The sequence below is a fragment of the Anas platyrhynchos genome, chromosome 3, assembly GCF_047663525.1.
Source record: "Anas platyrhynchos isolate ZD024472 breed Pekin duck chromosome 3, IASCAAS_PekinDuck_T2T, whole genome shotgun sequence".
Taxonomy (NCBI): Eukaryota; Metazoa; Chordata; class Aves; order Anseriformes; family Anatidae; genus Anas; species Anas platyrhynchos.
The window spans coordinates 26,990,444-27,014,867 of NC_092589.1; the positions used below are offsets into that span (position 1 = coordinate 26,990,444).

At 38.2% G+C, this 24,424-nt stretch overlaps 1 protein-coding gene across 4 annotated transcripts in view; it reads right to left on the reverse strand.

Annotated features, from left to right (window-relative positions):
* Positions 1 to 24,424, reverse strand: part of ARID4B (AT-rich interaction domain 4B) — an 86,511-nt gene that overhangs the window by 19,389 nt on the left and 42,698 nt on the right. For 2 of the 4 annotated variants that reach the window (XM_038176159.2, XM_027453752.3), the window contains exons 8-17: positions 24,176 to 24,314; positions 20,719 to 20,798; positions 19,686 to 19,759; positions 18,710 to 18,855; positions 13,889 to 13,961; positions 13,280 to 13,374; positions 12,100 to 12,197; positions 11,628 to 11,895; positions 10,469 to 10,641; positions 977 to 1,225 (exon numbers count right to left, since the gene is read on the reverse strand). In XM_038176159.2, the coding sequence (XP_038032087.2) occupies positions 977 to 1,225; positions 10,469 to 10,641; positions 11,628 to 11,895; positions 12,100 to 12,197; positions 13,280 to 13,374; positions 13,889 to 13,961; positions 18,710 to 18,855; positions 19,686 to 19,759; positions 20,719 to 20,798; positions 24,176 to 24,314 (1,395 nt within the window). The remainder of the gene's footprint in view (positions 1 to 976; positions 1,226 to 10,468; positions 10,642 to 11,627; positions 11,896 to 12,099; positions 12,198 to 13,279; positions 13,375 to 13,888; positions 13,962 to 18,709; positions 18,856 to 19,685; positions 19,760 to 20,718; positions 20,799 to 24,175; positions 24,315 to 24,424) is intronic. The other 2 variants (XM_072035581.1, XM_072035582.1) reach the window with 2 other exon arrangements.

The window sequence follows — 24,424 nt, forward strand, 5'->3', positions numbered from 1 at the left end:
TTTAGGGTAGGGTGGCAATCGAAGTCCACGTAACAGTAGGTCATAAGAGCCTCATGTTATAGAGGAGAGGAAGGAAAAAAAGCACAGCACAGCAACAACAACAAATCAACCAAAAACACTATAGTGGAATTGCCTCAGTTTTTTTTTTTTGTTTGTTTGTTTTAAAGAGTTCTACAAGTACAGTAATAAAGTTTTAAAGATGACAGCTAAGAACAATGAGCAGATACATTGAAACTGAGGAAAAAGGCAGAAGACTGGATAATTGGCTTAAAAGCCACTAAGAAGCTTTAGTTTTTTCCTACTGTTGTCAAAGTCTCTTCAAGTTTTAAATTGCAAATGTGTACAAAAGTACATTAATGCTTCAATTTATTTCTATTAATGCTACACTAAAGAAATCCAAAAGCATGTAAACCTGAATATACTAAGAAAAATGTAAGAAGGCACTGGGGTAAAAAGAATCTTGTCTTTAAGTCTGAGGCAGCCAGGGACAGGTGGGAAATGAGACCTGAATGAAATACAATTATTTGCTGCTCACTAATTTAACATCAAGAATCTTGTGCTTTTCTTGTTAAATACCATACTGCTAACGTACTCTGCTGCTCTGAGAAGAGTGTGTATACAGACTCAGTTAATGCACTAGTCAAATATTGTACAAGATAAAATTGGCTTAAGAGATCCAGAGGAGGAATTTATGAAAGAGTGGGCTCTCACTCGTTGTATGGGGAGGTCTAAAAATAAGACAAAGTGAAGGAAGCCTTCCCTGAACAAGTCATTTTAAGATGAGTTTCTAAATAACTGAGGTATTGCATTATATAATGCTAAAAATCTAATAGTTTCGTACAGTATAATGCCCTTCACAGAACACCAATACTGAATGGTTAGGACTCTAGATCTCTGTATTAATTTAGTTTTTAAAATACAGAAGCGTATTTTAGAAGTAATTCAAGAAGTAATCACTAACTAAAACTCAAGTTACCTCACGTTCCATCCACAGTAGTGCACCAAGTAAAGGACTTCTCCACCTTCGATGTCAGAATCTTTAATACTAGCTTCGTACATTTTTTGATTTTTCCCTCTTCCATACCGCACTTGGACTTTCATGCCTGGTGGATAGCATTCAAACTCTTCTTCATCATTGTTATTGTGGTCTTCTTCCTCCTCCTCCTCCTCTTCTTCCTCCTCGGCTTCTTCTTCATCTTCATCTTCTTCCTTATTCGTGTCATCTCTTGAAAGGTTTAAAAAATTGTAGAGTTAATATGAGATACTTCATAAGCTTTTCAGTTCCAAACCACATATATTGATAAATATTGTGGATGCATTAGAGACTGGGAAACAGCAGGCTCCAAATATGTGAAACTGCACTACGTGAGAGCAATATCAGCAAAATAGGATACAGCAATACACACAAAATCCAGTGATTGTAAGATGTAAAAATGACTTTGCTTAAAGAAAAAAAAAGTAATCCATCAGAATCTGTATGAGCAGAAGTTGTTCAAACTCATCTTTATATGATCCTTCACGCAATCCCTTTCAGTATCATTTTTTCTTGTTCAAACTCATCCTTCTCAATATACAGAAAACTTCCTAAATTCTATTTTTCAATATAAATGTTTTTACAAGCACTTCTTGAAACTTGCTTCCCCAAAAAATCCTTGCTGTTTTAAAATAAATTCTATCTCAACACTTGAGGTGAAAGCAACCAAAACCAGATTTTAAGCAAAAAATAAAACTGAATAATAAAAAAAATACATGAGATTATTTAGCAAATCAAGAAACCTGCACTGATTTATGACCTAGCCAATTATGCCAAAAGTCTGCCAAATATATATCAAACTTGTATTTAATTTTTATATAAATACACAAGCAGGTGTTCACTATTTTCAAAGCTAAGCTAGTTTTAAATACATGTTTATAAATTTAGACCAATTTTCAGAAGCACTAAGAACCCACACTGGCCCCCCCCGTCAGCTATGGGCTGCTCAGTAGTTCTGAAAATTATCTCCAACTAGGTTAGAGGCAGACAAAAATCACATATTTTAATGTGGAAAGCATCTTTTTATCTTAAATAGCCTTAGAAAACATTCTTGGCCATCACACAATTCTAATCCCACTCTATGCAACACAAAACAGATCAGGGCTGCTTACGAAATTCGCAATAACCACCGACCACTAGTAATTGAAAACCTAGGACATGCAACAGGACATTTGGACGTACTGCAAATTGAATAAGAAGAACTAAGTGCTGCTCCATGTCTGATTCACACCCTAATTTAAGTTAACCTCACAAATACGGAAGTGTTTTTAATAATCCAAATTTCCCCATGAAATTTTTAGTAGAAAACACCCAAGAAAAAACAAGCTTTATCTCTGTGAAAGGATGAAATAGCATTTTAATTATTCAAATGCTTCTTATTAGAAGTAAAATTGCGTTGTTATCCAATTAGCTGTCAAAAGAGAATTCAAGACAATAAGCTAAATTCAGCTCTAGCATAACCACAACAATTTAATGAAATTACATCAAAAATGAATGTTATTATATATACATTTGCATGCACCATGAGACAAGTGCTGGAACTCCTGCTCTTGGTGCATTAACTACATTAAATAGTAGAAAAACACATCTATTAAGTTTTATGTTACGAGGACCAAACAGTATGGTTCTGTAAGGTTAAAGTTTGTTAAATACTTTCAGGGGGAAACTCTGCTACTGAAGCTAGAACCACCAGAGTTAAAAACTGCAACGTAAATGGATGAGCTTTGAAAAGCTCACTTCACTCACTTCATCTCCACTGCATACCATGTGGCAAAATCCACTTCCAAGAAGTCACTGAAAAAACTCCTCAAAGGCTATAATGAAAAAGTTCTGAACACAATTCCACAACAGAAAGCATCACTCCGAAATTTTAATGCTCTTAAATAATACCCTCTGCTGCAATAAACTGAAGTTCCTAGCTAATTTCAGCTTAACAGTTATTGTCATTCGAAAGCTAAGAGCCATCACTGCTCTGAGAAAAAGATAAGCTCATGGTTTCCTATTACTGAAAAGGCTTTTCAGAAGTACAACAAAAGTTTTGCCATATATGTTTTTCTCCCCCAAGGACCAGTGGTACAATCTTTGAATGATGTCTGCAAAGAAAGGCATGCCTACGAGGGAGATTCAGGACTACCCAGAGACTGGCAATTATGGTGCCAGGGGCTCTTTAGGAAACTGAAGAAGTCTGGAGTCTCTCTCACCATAAACACCTCATGACTTGGTGTCCCAACAGATTCTTTCTGTTTTATTTTACTTTTGTGAAGACTCATGACAAAACCAGGACTTCTCTAGAAGTGTGAAACTCTCATTGTTAACTAGTATAACTTGGATGAGCCAGCAGATGTGGCAAGTAGGCTGTACACAGGTGGAGGGGAATGTCAGAAAAAGAAACAGAAGCAGAGATGGTTGCAATTTTTTTCTTTTAAAGCCCATTCTAAGGAGTGATTTGGTTAGCGATCACACACTGGAGATTCTAGGAAACCAAACAAAAGCAAAGAGCATTCATCATTTTGGAGCAGAAAAACCTGTGCAGAAAAACTCACATAGCTCCTGGAACAAAAAAAGCACATTCCAATGGTTGCAAGGAAGAAAAGATATCTTGTTTTACAAGGCCATAAAAAGCTCAAACCTGGCAGTGCAGATGAAGAAGTAGTCATGACTGCCATGGAACGGAGGATTGTAAGAGAAAATTGTGATTGTAGCCATCCAGCATGCACAGCAATAACCTCATCTGTCCGTTTATATACACATGAGAACATCACATTTCTTTCAATGCTGTTTAGTCAAAATTAAAAAAAAAAAAAAACAAAAAGAAAGAAACAAGCCTCTTGGCAGCACACGATAATTGTCAACTTAAAATATGTTTAGAAACAAAAGATACCAAGCAGTATTCGCCACAAAGCTGCAACAATTTGAACGGCCCAAGCAGCAGCTGATGGATCAAGGCAGCAGCAGATGTGCATGCATACAGCACAGGAGACGCAGGAATACAGGGGTAACTGGGTTCCAGAAATCAGAAAGTACCAGAAAGCTTTTCAGGAGGACAAAGAAGCATTTGCAATTCCAACTGTGGACCAAAGCACACCCGCACCCCATCTCTCACCGAAGGGGAGCACAAGCCTTCGAGCAGCAGGCAGTACAGGTTAGAACACACCACTAAAGAATAATGAAGTAAAACCCAAGTCTTCATTTCATACAAATATTGCATATCATTAGGTCCAAATGATGTTCTGAAATGGTTAAAGGGCTCAAAGTAGTTCAAGCATTCAAAAATCCACATGCAGCAGGTACTCCTTGCTCAGTGGAAAGGTTTATCACCAACAAGCCCACAATACGAGGACGCACAGTGACACACACACACACCAATAGCTGCAGCAGTCACGCTGTCACACCACGAAAGGAGCTGCTGTGCCAGGCAAACATATTCCACCCCGTGGTCACCCCCACACACAAAGCCCTGCGGCACGGTGCTCCTGCCCCAGGGCCCCAGACCTGCCAGCACCCCACATTTACTGGGAACCTGGCCCTACCCGCACACGCCTGCCCTGCCGCACCGCTGCTCCCACAGCAGGTGAGACAGCAAATGCAGCATTTTTTCAAGGGTTATGCTAAAACTTGAGAAAGCAACATTATTTCAATTATTGGTTCAATTAAGTCATTAAAGTTAATTGAACCACTAGCAGAAATAAACTCCAGTGTAATTGACGCTTCAGTTCAGCAATTAGCTTCTATTTTTGTGTTTTCTCCCTCCCCGCCTTCTTCTCATCCAAGAGGATTATTTAACCTCTACCTCACAAAACATGGAGCTGGAAGTGGCAGGTCTTCATCCTCTGACTTTCTTAATCACAGCTGGATTAGGATGCCCTGAAGTTTTAAGGCAGAGAAGCCATTAGGGCCTGTACTTATGCCATGACACCAGAGCCTTCTATTTAAGTCACAAAATTAACAAAGCTAAAAAGAGACCACCAATAATTTTCTTCCCTGTGAAGTTGCAAAGAAAAAAAAAAAGGCTCCAAGGTCCAAGGGCTTCTGTCTATACCCACTGAAAATGCAAATGTGTGGCTGTGGCCCATCACTGAGGGAAGGAAAGGCACTGACTTGGTCTGAATCACACAGCGGAGGCGTTCGGTGTGCTGCAGCCATGCACTGTGAAAAGCGTTTTCCTCTCCTGCTCTGGAGAGGACGAATGAAAGAACCTCAATGTTACTGCTCCTAAGCGTTTCACCAAGTTTCTAAGGAACTTGGAGTCATTTGCTGAAAGGGTAATAGATGGTTCGACGTCTGGCTGAGGAACACAGCACTTCCCATTTTTATAGCTCTGGTTCACACACAGCTTGAGAGCAGCGACTGCTTGATGAACGGTTAAGGGCTCACCCACACACATTTGTCTCAGTGACAGCTACCATGGCTAATAACCTCCGCGGTGACCAGGAGCTGTGTAAGGCGGGATGACAGAATCGCTTCTTCCACATCCACGAAGCCTCCCTCCCATCCGGGGCGAGGCACGCATAGGACTGGGACATTTACACTGCCCCTGCCCGCACTCTCACTGTGCCACCAGCCGTTTATTGCGCTATGAAAAGCAGGCAACACAGACGGATGCATCAGTGCATATCCTATAGTCAGAAGAAAATTAATTTCTCAAAACATGACTACACAAGAGCTTCTTTCTCAATATAGTTGGCAGCCAGAACACACAAATATAACACGCGTTGCAAGAGGAGCACAGAAATACGTTCCTATGAATGAAGCCAGCAAGTACACTTCTTGTAACTGCATCTCCGCGTACACACCAGCAGTCTGAGATTCAGAACAGATGTTCACACCAACTGTGCAAGGAACAAGATGCATTTTGCTCCCTTCTGCTAAGCTAAATAAAAAATCGATTCCATACAAACCCAAAGCTATCGCAATATCTACTCCTCAGCACTAAGCCAGAAGAGATTCCTTCTGTACCAGATCTCCTCTCCAAGCCACTCGAGCCTTCCTGCTGACATTCCGGATTCCCCACCACACAGCTCTGATGCGCCATTTGAACGGATCAGGAGTTGGAGATGCTGCCTCCACCAACCTGCTGGCTGTTATGTAACCTTGTTGTAAATCGTGTTCAGAAAATCCTCATCAAGTGTATCCAGAAAATTTCCCTCACACACACAGAAATAAAAGCCCACCCCAGCACAGGCACAGCAACCAATGCTCGTCCTAACACAGCTCTCAGCTCCTGCTTTTATTATTCCCAGCTCCTCCCCACTGCTTATGGGGGGAAGTGCTACTATTGCTACTACGTAATGTATAAGAGATCAAAGATCATGACTTCTTCCCTGCATTTGCATCAACGCTTTAACCCCATCCACAATTACTAGCCAAAGAGGCTCAGTTCTTGGCATTTTCTCCTTTTGATGCTGTCACAACAGGATGGTCCCAATTCCCAGGAAATCATATAGACAATACCCAAACACAGCACTACGAAGCAACCAGAAGCATTTAGGTTTCTAAATCCTGTTTTGGAGCACACTCACACATTCCTTGAACAGATCCAAAAAGCAGGCACTTTAAGGACCAAGACTACAAAAACACCAGAACAGCCTTCTTGCAGCCTTTCCACGCTGCAGGGATCACTTCAAAAATCTCGCTTGGTCAACTCAAAAAATCTAAGTACTACCCACACACAAGTCTGATGTGACTTCTATTTTGTTTTGAAAACAATCATCCTCCTCCAGATTTTCAGCACTTAATCTTTCCCTTCACTATACCATTCCTGACAGTGGCCCATCTGTCCCAGATGCATAAGCCACTTACAAAAAAAAAAAACATACACACACACACCACTCAGCATTCATCACCTGGTAAAAAAAAAAAAAAAAGTTTCTTGCTAATACTCGTTAATTAGCAATTAACTTGCCCTTCAGTTCAAACTGCATCCACTGTGAAGTTTTCAGACTCTTACTTTTCATTTTATTAGCAAAAAAAAAAAAGTTTTTTGTTGTTTTGTTTTTTAAACTCCACCAGGCTCCCAGCCTCAGTCCCTTGGGAACACGTTTAACTGCCTACAAAGCCCACGGTGCAGAAAAGCACTGCTCTGTTTTGCATTTGTTGGCTTTGGCTCAAGTCTTGGATTAGTTACAGTAGTTAATGCTAGATGCTACAAAGAAATCTGCACCAAACATGGAACCTTGCATCCGAAGACCATTACATCCGAAACAAGTTTACAAGGAGCTTCAGAAGAAGGAAGATCTAAATTTTTATTTGTTGGCTAAGAAAGAATGTGTATCAGGGGAAAAGGTGGGCTTACCAAGCCATTTCTGTAAACATCTGTCTTGGACAGACCCACGAGAAGTAACACATTGCAAAAAGAAATCACATCTCCTAAAGCCATCCAAAAGTAGCTGAGCACTAAGCTGGCCGTTTTGCAGCAATTTTATGACTTCAAGTCTCAGAGAACAGCAGAGAGCCCATGCAACTTCCACTGGCCACACAACAGCACGAAAAGCATATGCAAAAATACACAGAAGGAGGGGTAAGCTGCCTCTGACACTGTTCTCAGCGTGCACAGGTCTGCAAGTAGGTGAGACATGCACTCTGTGGAAGAGAGAAAGAAGCACGCTTGGTCCTTTCTCTTCATCGTACTGCTAAGTGCAGTGCAGCAGGGACTGCAGGATTAGCGTGGTAGAAATGTACCATCTGAAGGGGCTCAGACACGTAGCACTGCAAGAAGACAGAGCCTCTTGGGGAAAACAACCAAAAAACCACCACAACTCCGGCTTCCAGGAGTGATTCCTGAGATCTCAAAGCTGGGAATTGGATCCAGTCCATCCAGCAAAAATTCTGCACGTAACTCAGCAGCTTTCCCAACCTCTTGCATCTATATGGAAAGAAGCTACGTGAAATTCTACCTATAGGATATCAGAGAGATATAAATTCAGTAACTCCACAAGTTTGCCTTATCAAATATTAGATTGCATGTCTCTGGCTATTTGGTTAGCACTATGAAAGACAGATGGTCTGTATTTTAAAAATCAATTTCAGAAATACACTGAGGAAAAAGTCAGTCCACAGTGATTATTTTTTTGTGTATGCAGCTTTCCATCTGCAAAAAAATTGTATTTTAGTTCACCAAAGAACTCAAACCACAGCATTTTTCCCCTTTTATAGCTTTTACCGTTTCCATATTGGGGCAGGGGGGGAGAAGGAGGCAATATCTGTCTAGCACAATCTCCCCAACAGCACACCAGCTTCACAAAAACACTTCCGTGCTTATACTATTAAGACATTTTATTTTTTAAGTATTTAACATGTCAGCATCATTTCTTAAAACCATTTAAAGCTTATAGGATACACAAAGTCTTACCAGTCTCTATGAAAAAACAACAAAAGAAATAAAGTTTACAGCACTACTACAGTCTCAGCATTTATAAGTTGTAGTACTGACTGCTACGAGTCTTTCATGTTAGTATATTTAAATTACTCCATGAAAACGTATCCTCAACAATGACCCTATCATCATCTACATCTATTTTTAGAGCTGTTTTCTACTCTATTTTAAGCAGCTCATTACAATCTTTCATGAATCACAATAGCAAAATACTAGTTCAAAGAGTTCATACTGAATGACTACAGAGAAGCAGAGAGAAAAGAACTAACTGAATTACCATCAGATGAACTGGGGAAAATTAAGAGGAAATGCCTTTTTATAAAGGAAAAACTAAGAAAAGCCACAACATTTTTATTGTCATAAATAATCCAAATGGACATGAGTCAGAATAACAATAAAAAACACAATAAATGGTTATGAAAAGCAAATGCAGATTGCAATCATACTTATTTTTCTATAGCAGCGTGCTAAGTTTTAAGCCACTCTACTTTCCAAATATATCAACAAACACTGAATAACACCACAGATGTGTATACACACACCATTTAGGAATCTTTAAAAACTGCTATTCTCTCAGCAGTGCAAAGATTTCCATCTATTTATTTTCAAAGTAACATGGTAAATTAGACTAAGAATTCTGAAAATTCAGCAAACCTGCTACAGTACCACTTCTCTAGTTCATCTTAAAAATGACATGTGGAATTCCAACAACCACTCTTTCAGAAAAAAAAAGACATTCATCTACGATACAAATTAAATCACACACAGAAAAAGCTTTTCTACTGAGTTAAGTGAGCCTGATTCTTTTTTATTCTGCATTTGAGTTGTACAATTTTCCAGTGAAATTTCACTGAAAATAGGTAAGACAACATTTTACCAAAGGATCCTTTCAAATCTGTTATGTGGAAACCAAAACTCTCAGTAAAATTAAAAAAACTATTACAAATGAACTTGGAAATCAACACAGTGAACTATATCAGTTCTGTTAAAACTTAATGGGACAGAACAAGCAATAAGAGTTACTGATACTTGGACTGATATTCTGATACTATAGCTGATATTCAGAATCCAGCTGATCTACTAAACCAAGCAGTGATCAGAGGCATGAACAAGGGAATCAGCAGTCAGGTAACAGCTGGTATTAAGATAAAAACACATCCCTGAGACAGACTGCTGCAAAAAGATTAAAAAAAAAAAGGCATCATTATCTGCTTTCTCTCTTACAATAGCTTCTCCTTTAAGAATCTGCTGTTGTCTGTTGCAGATGAGATACTCAATTTAGAAAGACCTTTTGTGTGATCCGTAACAGCCATTTTTGTTTTCTTACTCACTTGAAATCATATTCTACACGGGTCCTAATTGTAAGAATATATAAGACACTGGGGATTAGTGAAAACTATATTCTGTTTTAAACTTTTTTTTAAACACAGCTATCAAAAGACACTTATTTCTATTTTTCTGCACTGCAAAATGAAAGTCTGAGGATTCCATAACACAAGTCACCTGTACGCATTTCATCCACTGAAGTAATAGGGACAGTAAGGATCGCGTAATCCATTTCCCACTTCCAAAACTTAATGTCTAAAGGACTGCACAAGTGTCTCTTGCCAGCAGCATCCCCTCTCAAAGGCAAAGCTATCACTAAATGACGTAAGGTACTTCTCTCTTTTTCCCACATTACACAGAACACATCACTGTCCAAGAGCAAAAACTGGTACTGAAGTTAAATAGAAAAATACTACTCATAATGAATGCAATATTTTTTGTCCTAAGTGAGATTCATACATTCTCTTGCTTGTCCAGCTTATAGGTATTTACGCCTGGACATTGTAAAAGCTTCATATAAAAGCTTTATATATATCTATACATTTCTATTTTTTATTTCTAATTGGACTCACCAACTTCAACAACGCTAACCATAAGAAAGTTAGGAACACACGGGTCTTTAGAAGACAAGGGTAATTCACAAGAGGGTTGTCTGATTCAAAGTTCAAACTACAAGAGAGTAAAACATAACTAGTACACATCAGATGTCTTATCTGATTATAAGCAGAGCAACTTACCCTGATTTTTCTTTTTCTTCAGCCTCTGTATTTGCAGTGGGATTTTCCATTTCTTTAATCTTTTCTTCTTCTTTATCTTCTGCTTTGGTTTCATCTTCAGTTTTGATTACATTTAAGTCCTTTTCTTGATCAGGCTGAATATGCGCAGAATCTGGCAAATTTTTTCTGTTTCCCTAGAATAGTAAGACCTTCAGTTAATTCACAAGGCAAAACAAAACTATAAAAAATTTAAAAACAGACAGACAACACACGCAAGTTATTACGAGGAGGAAAAAAACAGCTGGAGTCCAGGACTCCTTCTAAAATTACAGCATTTCCATTGGTTTTATTTCTGAAATTCACAACCTAAGTATAACAGACTTCAGAGCTGCAGCCAGTCTCCTAGGTAGCTGTGCAACAGCGATATAAGCATGCATCTCTTTGGCCTGAAACTGCAGAAAAATCTTACATGAACACTTCAGGTTACGTCTGCACTGAGAAGGCAGAACTATCGGCACCGGTGTTCGCTCCCAAGTAACAGCAGATCGACCAGGACTGGCTGCCACTTATACACAGAAGCATTACAGCTGCATCACACCCTGACTTGAAGGGTTACACTGCTTCCAGAGCAAACCACTAAGCCTGCCCTGTGCAGTATTTCAGCTTACCACCTTGTGTTTCCTTCACTAAAATCACTGAGTCAACACTGGATTTTGAAAAGGTCAAAAAACATTTGCCTCTCTGGACCACTGAAGTACACTAGACCACTGTGTACATTGTGTGGTCCAGATCTTTGTAGAACTCCACTGGTTTCATTAGAGTGGTGAAGTAAATCCAAGATTTAAGAGTGCTTAAAAGCCTAGCCCAATACAAAATGAGATCAGCACAGAGGATAAAGCTGCATGCTAACTGGTCTCTATTTGACCTGGGAGGGACACAAACAGGTGCAACACTGCAGCTGCTTCCTAACAAGTCAAACATTTTGAGGTCACGAGCCCCTAAAAGCAGGCACCTATGGATATATATAGCTCTAATCTGTTGACCTAAATTTATTTTACAACATGTTTTTGTCTTGTTTTAAATCCATTACAGAGATTTCAATCTTAACGCAGATTGATTATTATCAACACACTACCTGACTTTATCAACAGGATATAATATGAACATTGAAGTATTTTACCGTAACAGTGGGCTTATCATTTTCTTTACTTTCATTATCATTCTCAGCTAGCTTTTTGTCTTCTTGTTGTACTGCTGCTACTTCTTCTTGCTTGCGCTCCTCCTTATCCGCTTTTATTTCTTTTACATCCTGCTCTGGATCTTCACGCATCTTCAGTTCTTTTTCTTTTTCACAGTCTTTACAAGGCTTGCTTGTCACCTTCTCTGGTAATGCCATTTGAAATTCAATATTTGCTGAGGTACAATACTCTTCAAAGCCGTAGAGATATCTTAAAAAAAAATTCTGATAAGCAAGTTTCTTTCAAGAAAGACTATACTACCTAGCAGAAGCTTAAAAGGAACAATATGTTTTGTAGCTTACAAAGACTGCATTATAACCAGAAGTACAGAATTTATGTATATTGCCACCACCATGAGATCACTATTTCTTTCTAGAGCTTTTTTAGCACACACTTCAAAACTTTACTACTTACTTTTTGTATGCACATTTAACATTATATCCTGCAGCTGAATTCAACACAGGAATTCCAAGATCTTGATAAACTTGCTTCCACACTGCTCCACTTTCAATCTATTAGAGAAAATAAAATGATGGTTGCTCATTTAATTCACTGACACACAAAAGACCAAGCTGAAAATGTCTAAAATTTGGATAATAATTATACTTAATTTCCTCTGATCTATAAAATCAGTACTTATCACATGCTATTTCACTGTAACACAAACTGCAGGCTACTGTAACTACTTTAAGCAAGCTAGAGCTAGCATTTCTGCATTCCAGTAAGTCATGGCTGGCCTTTCTCTCCAGGTGGTAATAAAACAAAGAAAAAAATACAAAGATCAGTATGTCATTCTTATTTTAAGGAAATTCTTAACTATGACAGCTAGAATTTTAATTAAATTGGAAATAAAAAGTCTCATTTAAAGCATTAGCAATACTCCGTCCTGGCAGTACTGCAGCAGACACACTATTAGTCATGTTATGCCTCTGATATGCTCTTTGGTGACAGAGCTTGGTGACATTATGACATGCTAATTTCTCAGTATCTGTGAAGGTAAAGCAGATATACTGTGATAACCAAGTTCAGTATCCTCTGCTGTCCGCTGGTAAGGTGACACTGCACAAACACACCTCCTCAACCAACAGGCTAGATTTAAGCGAAGTAGCCCAAAGCAGTTACAGAATCTGCTTGACCAAGAATTCCACATGCCCCAGTTACTGCTTCAAGACCAACTCTACCAAACCGAGTCAGCATTTTCCTCTATATATAGCCCCAAACAGACAGGAATTAAGGGTCTCATATCTAACCTTAACTTAGATTACTTGCCTTTGAGATCTTACTGAGCAGACTTTCACCTTCTGAGGTTTTATCAGACAAGCAATTACTGAAATCTAACAGAAACACACATGCTCACTGATTTTATGCAGCAGTAATTAAATATGTTGAGTAGACATTTAATTAATTTAGAATATACCTAGTTTGTTTCCTGTTAAAACATGCTTTTCAGAGCTACAGCATATCTTAGACAGCTGTGGGATTCCATCTTAATACGTCTGAAGTTCCTGCATCAGATTCTTCTTCATTACCACTTGAAGGAAAACAACACCCCCAGGTTGTACAGATCTGGAATACTCATCATGCTAATACTCACATTGTCAAATCCTCCAAGCTTGTGTACAAGTCTGAACAATTTGAACAGATTCAGATTTCTATATCCTAGTACAGGTCGTTTGTTAATAGGAGTCCCTGTAAAGAAAGACAGTTATGAAAATAATGCAAAACATTTTAATAACAAGAAATCCACACCATATACACTACTATGCTATTAAATACTATATAAACTTTCTGATGACCTTATGCATCTGCTACTTTTTTCTCTTCATGAAACTAGAAAAAAATCAAGAGCTTTAATAAGCCTTTCTCTTATAGTTCAGTAACATAAATAAGTTCATACATATGCATTCCTCCATATATTACTGAGTATGCACAAATGATGCGATTTTTCTTTGTACTTGTATTACACATACTTTTGTTTCACCCATTGAAACAATTACATCTCCACATACAAGTGTTGTCCTAGGAAAGGACAGAGTCAAGGGACAGGCTGTTACCTTCTACATAGAGGGGAAGCCAGGAGTGAGGAATGCAATCACACCGTTTCTGAAGATGAACTGCAAAGTATTACTAGCTTACAGATTCAAGATTCAAGCTAAGCAAGCCCTCTGCCTTCAGCTTCTACAAGTCAAACACAGATACCTACCCCTGTCTTCCATAAACTTGTATAATTGCTGCAGAAAGTTCTCTCTTTCTTCCGGAAAAGGCTCTATTTCCTCCTGTTTAGAAAAAGGAACATAAACATATCACCATTTTGAGCCCTCATTAAGAAAACCACTGCAATGATTAGTTTAGGTTCAAATATTCAAATTTGTTTTACTGTAGTCAGCAACACAATACTGTAAAGAGTGAACATGGCTTCAGTGCTATGCTACATGGAAGTAATTTTTACATATCACAGACGACTTTACAAAATATGTAAGACAATAACTGTAAAGATCCATCTGAAATTGGATTTTTGATGAATCAGTGCCATAAATATTATAAATACCATAAATCAAGATGTATTCTCAATGTTGTTCCGTTATGCAGAAAGTCTGGAAGATATCAGTATTAATGATCAAGAGATTTTATCAGATCTCTATTTCTTCTGCAAGTTAAGCAATTTCTCAATGCTTGGATGCACTAGGTGACTTTCAAGGATGAAATGAAAGATTAAAATTGTGCTTGCACTTTCTTGGGAGCTCTAATCCGCAGCACTGACAAACCGCAGCCAATGACACTGCATGCATGCTGCCATGAGGTACCAGCTGAACGCGTGGTGAGCAGGATCAATCCCAGAACTGAAATAATAACGGATATTTTGGATGTTCAGTTTGTCACGCTAACAAATCTGTGTTAGGTTCACTTCAATTAATAAACAGTGGGGTTTCATAACAAAGCACTAGGGTTTAATTTCCTTAGGAAATACCATTTGCCACAACCAGCTGCAACAAAACATTAATACCATAATCAGAATTCTTAGAAATTGATGACTAAGCTACTTCAAAACAATACACTGAATATAAGTTGATTAATTTTTTGCATGCTTCTTTAATACTACCTGTAAGTTTGCAAAAATAACTAATAAAACCTAAAACACTTTACACTCACATTTCACAAGCAAAGGTAAAGGAAACACTGCTAGCAAGCAAAGGATTCAAGTTGTTATCATAAAAGTTGAAAGTGACCACAGAGAACAAATGACTTGAATTTGTGTTGTTTTGTGGGGGGTGGCAGGCAGGCAAGTGGAACAGATGCAGGGAACTGTTGTGGGTGTTATATTTGTTTTTAAATCTCAAATGACACGCACTTGGAAAGGACTTGTACCAGCATACTCTGGAAGTGGTGAAGAGATCAAGAGGACCTACATGGGATTTTCACATTCCTCAACAACAAGAGAGCACTTGCCATAAAAAGCAATCCCACAGCGCATGTAGGGGATGGAAGATGGGAAGAGGGGAAAGCACTGAACTCAGGAAATCCAAAGCTTTTAAGAAGCAAATGTATAACTTTCAAATACTAGGGGAAATAAAATAAAGGTGATGAAAAGGCTGGATATAACACTGCTGCTCTTTCATCACCATAAGATGCAATGCCTGAAGAATACTCTTCTATCTCAGATGTGCTAACTCACAAGGTGCCAGAACGCCAACTAGATACTCCTCATTAATTTTCCCAATACAGAATATATCAGCTTTCTTAAAAAGTGTGCTATGGGGTAAGCTTAAGACCCTGTGTACCTTGGAAAAGAATTTTCACTTTCTCAGCATCTTTACAGAAACTTATACATGCTACATACTGTGATAATAAACTGCTATTAATCTCCAAACAATTACGAATCTCTTAAATAGAGTACATGACAAGGCTTCCTAGATTAATGGTTTGAGGCAGGTACGTCATACTCTGCCATCTTTATTTACAAGTTAAACAGCACTATCAGGTTATTGCGCATCCTCTAACGTATTTGTCCATCTCACAAAGGACAAAAAATTGGTTTATATCCCCAATAATGATATCCATAATAAAAAGCAATGTGCTTTAAGCAGCATGCAAAATTCACACAGTACTGTAACACAGTTCTAAGGAAGAGAAGGTCCTTCTCAATCCTAGCTACCATCATATTCAGCAAAGGAAAGGGAGGTAACTTGCCATTCTGTTCCACTTGGAAAAAATACAGAAAAGAAGGCAACTCATCTTCTCTTTTGTAGAGAGGATTTGCACATCTTCTCCTATGACAACATCTATCCGTGAAGCCTGGGGCAATATAAGTAAGAGCCAGGGGAGGGGCAAAATTTTCACATCCTGGAAAGCGCTAGGGCAATCTGCAGGTGGATTTAAAAAAATACTCCAAAGAAGCAGTCCACAAATACTGTTTAAGAAGAGATGTTGCTTGATAGCCAGGAGGTTAGAGACACAACCTACTAAAATCAGAGAGAAGGCTGTTTCTGCAGAAACAGAAAAGACTGTTTTAAAAACCTCCCACTTCAGCAGATGATTGAAACAATAGATACCGCAGGAAAAAATCATCAGAAGAGCTGTCACAGTTAGGTCCCAAAATATTTAGCTAAGATGAGATCTTCACGTCTAGCACATGGAAAGACTAGCTCGTACAACATTGCAAACAACTAAGAGGCGCTATAGAGAAAGCTCTGAAACTGCATCTCCAACGACAAAGGGTACAAGGTCATATACTTGCCAAACATATAGCTAAGACTGCATTTTTTTTTCATCTAAAATAAGTAGTGATACAATGATTGCTATATAATGACTGTACGTCAACCCGCATAGGTGAAAATCTACTTACATTCACCATGCCCATGGCTGGATATAAACCTGCTCTGGCAGTTCAAGAATTGCACTGCCCTGACAAGTACCCCCCCCCCCGCCCTCTTGCTTCTCAAAATATCAGAGCATAGACTCCTGCAAACAGGACTATACAACTTTTGATCAGAGTTGGCTGATCTCCTGTAAGCTTAAAGGACAGACAGAATGAACTCATGAGCATGGAAGGGTGGCAAAGTTTTTACCTCACACTTCGCAGCCTCCCTAAAATAAAGAAGTGAACGAATGAAAGATGGAGCATCAGTATGCCAGAGCCACAATTTCCAGGGATGATGTAGTCAGAGAAAGACTATGTATGACTAGCATTTATCATCCATCTCCTTGAACATTCCACTACAGTTGGAATTTCAGTTTACTGCTTCAGTTGTCAGTTGCATAACAGATTAGAGAAAGAGCTCTTGAACCTTTGTGAGAGAAAAAAAAAAAAGTGATCATAGAGGGAGGCAGACTGAGTACCCTCAGAAAATATACAGGATGTAAAAGACTCTGAAGTCCCTCTTCCAGCTTCACTGTCAGCTGTGAAATAAAGCTCTTTCAGTAATTTTCTTCTTGTCATTGTTTTTTCTGGACCTAAGACTGGGAGAACAGGTAGTTAGAAGAACAAGCATGAGGTAGCACTCCATATTTCCTGGACAAAGGTGGAAGAAGAGTGCACAGGCTCCATGCTTTGACTGAAAGCTCTTCTGCTTCTTTACATCCGGGTAGCCAGAGTAGTAGTGATCCTTCATGAAAGGTACTATACATCAGATTTCTTGGTAGTTATTTGAAAGTTTCACAATCTCTCACCATTTCCTTTTCACCACTAGCAAACCAGTAACTTCTGTCTCTTGCAGTTAGAAGCAGAGAGTGAAAGAATAACATGAGCTGCTTGCAGTTTCTGCTTCACAAGACAGCTATGGGCCTGGCAAAGCAATTTGAGAACATAAAACAGCGTGGGAGAAAGGGAACAACTACAGGGTGACTGACACACAGAGGAAAAAGACAACAGCATGACCACGCCAGCCTACTTCAGTTTACTTTTCAAAAATGCAAAGAACACAGGTCAGGAACAACAGCTTAGAGATGCCTCCGCAGATATTGTTCCCGTGTAAAGGTAGCAAACTTCCCCGTGTCTTGGAACATGTGATAAATCAGATACATACTGAGGTAATAGCTTTATAGGCAGTAAAAGAGTTTCATTGTTTATGTAAGCAATTATTTACAATAGTGCTAAAATCATGCACAGAACTTAATTTCCACAGAGGGGAAAAAAATCAACATCGCTGTAATATGTAATAGGCCAGAGATAAGAAACCACAAAGGGAAACTACACTCTTGTGCATACCACAATGCATTCATCAGCAACGTTACTATAGAAAGGTAATGTTTTATTCAGATGGAGAGTGACCTAAGAATTGGAAGCCCATCTGGGCCACATTCAGAAATGTGATGTTCTGCACTGGTGAAAAAGAAAAAGAACACCTTTGCCTTTCAATACTGAAACAGTATTGTGCAAAGAAAAGGCCTGCCTACCTTTGCATAAAGTTGTATGATTTAATTGCTGATGTTTTCAAAGACAATAGAAAGAGTTCTTTGCTTTAAAGTTACCAAAACATACCACACATCCTTCATCAGAACAACTGAAGTATTTTTTTTAGTTACACCGATCTTCCCAACTGGAAGACAGTCATACCTTTAATAGGTAGCAGGTAAGTTCTATTTGAAAATACTTACAAGTAAAGGAAAACTTTCTTTCTTTAAAAAAAATAAATAAAAATACACGTGACAGCACACATCAATAGCTATTTCACCCTGCTCAGTCCCCAGTAGGTACTGGGGCCCTTCCTCCACTGCATTAAGATCAGCACAGGGAAAACTGGAAAACAGGATCAGCCTCTGAGCTTCAATTTCTATTTTTCATTAGTTCCCACTGACACAGCCTTTTGACTGCATGTGCTTTTAGCTTAGTGATTCAAAAATATTTGTTAGACTTCCATGTTGATATTTTCACATTAACTGATCTTTGTTAAACAGAGATTTTAAAAGCTGAGAAACAAAAGTGTTGCCTATGTTAAGATACTATATGCTGCCAAATATTAATTAAATATTAGCCTTGCTAATTTGTGTCAGGTGTGTATCTATGCTATTTTCTAACTTCACTTGCCTCTTCCTCACTGCTGTTATCTTCTTTTTCTTTTTCATCCTCTTCTTCCTCCTCAGCTTCACTGCTGGAGCTGTCTTCTTTCAATTCGGTTTTCCAGTTACTAGGAACAGTTCTGTTTTTATGAAACTCAAGGGCTTGATCAAAAGCTGTAAGAGGATGAGCATTTGTTAATACTCCAGGAAGAATCAAATTTCACCAAATCTTTAAAAAAAAAAAAAAAAAGAGTAGTTGGGGGAGAAGAGAAGACTGTTAATGAACTGTTCCACCCCTGAATTCAAAGAATCTCAATAAAATCCCCGTTGCCCATCATTATTTGTCTTACCCAGTCAAACCAGCTTTGTCTTTTCTGCACATCAAATCATTCAGAGCTATTACTAGGATTATTACTGTGTTAGTAACTATACATGCAAACAAGGACCTTATGTATTAGGTCATACATTAATACTTGAAAGAATTCCTGTTCCAACAGCTGTACACTGTGATTTACGTAACATTAAAACAGGGAGGAGAAGGAAGAGGAACACAAACCCATTTTAAGAGTTCCATCACACAAACTTCAGCTTTCAAATGAATTTACAATTCCAGTTTCTTGACAGTGCATAAAGATAACTGTCTCAAACCTATCAGGAGCATTGTAGTAGGAATAGTTCTATTAAGGCCTAGCTCAACAGTCCAAATACTAAATAATCTATAAAGCCAGCGTGCACTGTACAATTATATCCTTCATTTGGCACATCTGTGTTTAAAACAAGTGCAAGATACGGTGCTTTTTCTTGTTCTTTGACAAAAATTGTTCCTCTAGGTTTTCAGTAACGTTTACCTTCAAGAAATATAGGATGCTTTTCTGTAACACAATTGAAGCTTTTTTTTTTTTTTAAGCACAAGAACCAACCTGATACAGGTTTGGTTCAATTTACGTTACAAAGTAAGCAGGTACACGCACAGACAACTTTTCATAAGAAAAATGTATTTTTACCTTGTTTTAACAAAGCATCAGGCTTTGGGGAAGTTTCACTAATCTCCCGCACATCTTTTCTTGGCACAGAAACACTAAATAATTCAGAAAAACATTGAAAAAATATTAAAATAGCACAAAGCACTTTTTAATTTCTACTGCAACTATACCCAAAGAAACCAATCTGAACAGGAACTTGGGCTTGGGGAGAGAGGGCAGGGGGAAACCTACACACACTTGACTGCACACACACTTATGTGCATTTCTCCAGTGACGTGCATTGATGCGTAAGTAACTGTCAAATGGTACAGGAAAGTGATAGCCTAGACTTAGTAACTAAACTACAGTGAAACTGTTAAATATTTCAATATCTCTTCTGCAAAAGCATTCTGTTAAACCAAGCCAAGCAGAATAAATAGCTGGAGCTTTTTAAACAAGAACTGAAACCTGGAAAAAAGAATTGATATATATCAAGCTTCCTCCCTGACAAGTAAGAGCTGAAGAACACAAAGCTCCCTATTCTATTGTGAGTCCCATACAATTTGGTTTTCTAGGTTTCTGTCTTATTTCTTCATTTGAATAGTTATCACATCTCTTTTCCAAAAACATGATAATATGCAGCTGTAGTCTATACTGAGATAAACATAATACCTCTCTACCTCAAAAAAAATAATTCTGTGCACACACACGTACATACCACAAGCACAGACATCTTTCCATGGCTGGATAAACCCATGGCCACATCTCTGAAAAGCAGTGTCCTGTTCCAACCAGAGCAGGAAAAATAGGCTCAAGCTGTTCTCAAAGTCACAAAATACTGCTTTGTTTGCCACAATCAAATTAAAACTAATATGGATTTATGTACTTTGTTGTTAACAATGGGAGCAAGGCTAATTCTCTCACCATGTAGGCCATTGACAGTTTTCGAAACATTAGAAAAATCTTCACAGAAACTTTCTGAATTGATGTTATTAATACTTTACCCACATCTCATATTATGTTTCCCTCAACTGGAACATGTTTTTATTTAATCAACCTCTACATTCCTACTCACAATTTGCCATCCTTGAACGAGCGAACAAGAATATTGTCTTTTTTCACTGCAATATCATCACTACAATCTGGACAAACCACCTGCAAAGATATTAAAAATACAAAGTTTAGAGAGAAAAAAGAGTAACAGGAGAGCAACAGTATTTACCAATGCTTCTCAAAAGTATGTTGGGCTCATTTCTCTTCAGCAACACTGAGATGAGAGCAATTGTGATCCCTTATAACACAGGAGTGATGGCCTCCTGAAAATATTGAAGGCAGAAGTCCATGCTTGCTTCCTGAAGGGAATTGGCTGCTGCTGCCACAGACGTGAAAAAACAACCTCCTAACAAACACTAAGTACCTGCCGTGTCACCAAGGCTGATTCTACTCCTCATCCTAGAAGGACTAAATGCTGCCACCTGAGTCAGAGACCTCTCCTGAAAACCTTCCAAAATTGCAAGGATGTCACAACCCACAGTCTGGGGGAGAGGGACAAGACACCACAAACCTTGCAGGATTTACAAAATGCAACTTTATAAAAGGATGGTTCATAAGTTACCTACCTAGAAAAGTGTTTCAAGTACACGCATTATGATAGGCTCTTTAAATCAAAGAGTAGATTAATCAAGTCTAGCAGTGAGACAACATATTAATTACTTGTTGCGGTTTTATAAGCTATTTGAAAGTAACCAGTATGCAAGTCACTAATTTAAAAACTTCAGGAATTTAATAACATGTACATTATTTATTGAAACTTCAAACTTTGGGAACAGAAAAGCAGCCCTTTCTAGCACTCCTCTCTTAAAACTTTTATAAGTTCTCTCAAAGTTAAGAAAATTCTGGCTGCTATGAAACCCCAAGGAGCACAAAATGACTGTGGACCTAATTTAGTCCTGGTAAACACCACCTCTCTTGTACCAACCACTTCCAGTCTTATTTTTTTTCCATCAAACACATGAAAGATGCTGCCATGACAGACTGGTCTTCCTTCTTACATAGGTCACCAGCCAAAGTGTTTTACAAGTTAGAGTCAAAAGCTCCAATTGATTTGGAAACAGTTGTTAATCATACAGCACAAGCTACACAGCATCAAGGTTTTAGCAGTCAGAAGTTCACTTACAAGTTGAAAAGCCACTTAATGCTATCTCACCTAGTACCATACATCAAGCATCATCTCAATTTTGCCTGAATCAAGTTTTCCTGACTTCCTTGCAAAACAAAATCCACTGCATTTACAGGAGGATGACAGAGATGATCCTATGTAAGCTCAATTTTCTGAAAACGCTGCAAAGATTTCTTCACTGCACCTTCCAAAAGCCTTTAGGTACATACTAAAGCCCAACAATACTATAAAGCTTACCAAATCACACTCTCTCACATGAGGAGTAAATGTCAACCCTTTTTAAGATTATAATTAGCTATTGCTGTTTAACACACCAAAAAAAAAAAGACACTCACACAACCAAAAAATACATGCTGGATTAAACCAATGCAGCCACCAAAGACTTAGAAAATATATAAACCAAATTTAAACCTCTGTGGTTTTAGATTGTAATTTGTAAGTGTATCTGGATATAGGACTGATATCCAAAGCAATTAGTTTCTATTACTAATCTTGACTGTTCTTCACTGTGAAGGTCTAGACTAATTCCTGAACTTTCCACATTTGTGCAGCTTGTACAACACCCATGTGTTTTAACACAAACCGTACCTGTCCACAGTATAAATAAAGTGAAATATTTTGTGGATACATATTCAGAATTTTCATTTTTCACATAGCTACAGTTAGCTACACCACAACATGTAAGCAAAAATGGTCAATAACAAAATAAAATTACTTTGTTGATGGAGTACAGGTAACCACTTAATCAGGTAAAAGAACGGAGAGGTACAGCCAGAATGGGCAGGGGGAAGAAGCTGTTTGGGGCACAGATCTATTCCCTGGCATAACCTTTCCAGTTAAATACAGTATGATGTTTATTTGCAGCGCTATAAACCTGATTACTAAAGTAACAGTTAATCTAGGATAAGCTATTTCAGAGTTAACAGGCTCCATCCTCAAACTTTATCCTCCTACTACTTCTCATTCATTTCAGGAAACTCCACGGAGAACAAGCTATTCCATTCTCCAAATGACAGCTAAAGAAAGAACAGGGTGTATCTTTAGTACTCCTTGGGAGAATAAGCAACAGTGCAGTTAATCTCTAAGCTCTGACCCACCGTTATCCTGATTAGTAGCTCTACTTCATGCACGTAGAATGGCAAAAGGGCCTGCCATGGAAACTGCTCCCAGTTACGTGCATGAGCAGAAGGGCCAACCCAACAGTGTGACATAAAACACGGTGTAACTGCCCGCTGCTCAGAGTACAGCTGCGTTAGGTACCAACCAGGAGGGAGGGGATAGTGCACCAATTTGGACGACAGCCTTCAGGAAAGAAACAGCTCGATTTTCTTCCCTATTACTGCAAATTTCTGTTAAAGCTCCCTTTCATTAAGGTGGCACCTCCTTGCCACATATACTGCCCTCTCCCTTGCTGCAAAAGAAGCTTTAATGACTCATTCTCTCCCACCAATTTTCCAAAGGGAATCCTGCTGGAAAGCTTCTGGACTGCGCTGCAAGACACAGGAGGTGATGAGTAGAAAGTTACAACTGAGAAATACTGCACACACTACAAAGAGTTAAATGCTACAACGGCAGCATTTCAAAGTCTGAGCACAAGCCTTCCCAAAATTAGATAAAACATTTTCAGCAGTGAAGTTCTAAGTGCCAGGGAGAAGTTATTCAAGTATTTGAAAGCAATAAAATATAAATGAAAAAGCATAATACTGGAGGTACCACATACAGAAATACATTAATTTCTAGATGTGTAAGTCAGTCTACATACAAACCTTAGACTAATAGTGATGTTTTATTACAGGTTTATTTGTAAAAAAAAAAAAAAGTCTTTAAACCAAAATAAAGATAATTAAGATTTGTACTAAGAGACTCTGGCATTATTTTAAAGGAAATTCACTAGCAATTCTCTACTACCTACCTACAGCAAAAAAGAATAAAATCTAATAGGTTTACACTGGAACTAGAAAAATAATGTCTACTTAGTTACTAACCTTTCCATCTTTGTTCTTCTCATATCTTCTCACTTAATAAAACCTGGTAATTCAGAAAAACTACATACAACAGCATAGGTAAAAACCCCTCAAATATTATTTCAGTGGTACTACTCAACACACTATCAAGCTGGAAGTAGGCCAGCTAGCTCTGGCTGTTTGGAAGAACTAAAGCCATTCATCAGTGACTGTGTAAATAAATGCATTTACATGCCTAACATTTCCTTTGACTACTATGACATTCAAATTTTAAGAAACATACTAACAGTATAGATGAACCCCCTGAAAAGGAAAAATAACACTTTTCTTTAACACTAGCAAATGCATTAACTATTTTGCAAAATTAAAAATAAAGACGGAAGTCTTACCAAGGCTGGAAACCACAGAGCTTTCTTTTTATCCACACTGAAGCAGTCCACACACACAACTTTTCCTAGTAACTCGTCACTTTGCTTCCTATCGTCTTCATCTTCATCGCTGGAAGAGGATGAAGATTCTTCTTCAGGACTAAATGACAGAGAAAAACTTAAAACTCAACTGCTCAAACCTCATCTACTATAGTTAGAGGTGAACCGGAGCTAACTGTCTAAAAAGCATAAATGATAGTGACTTGAATT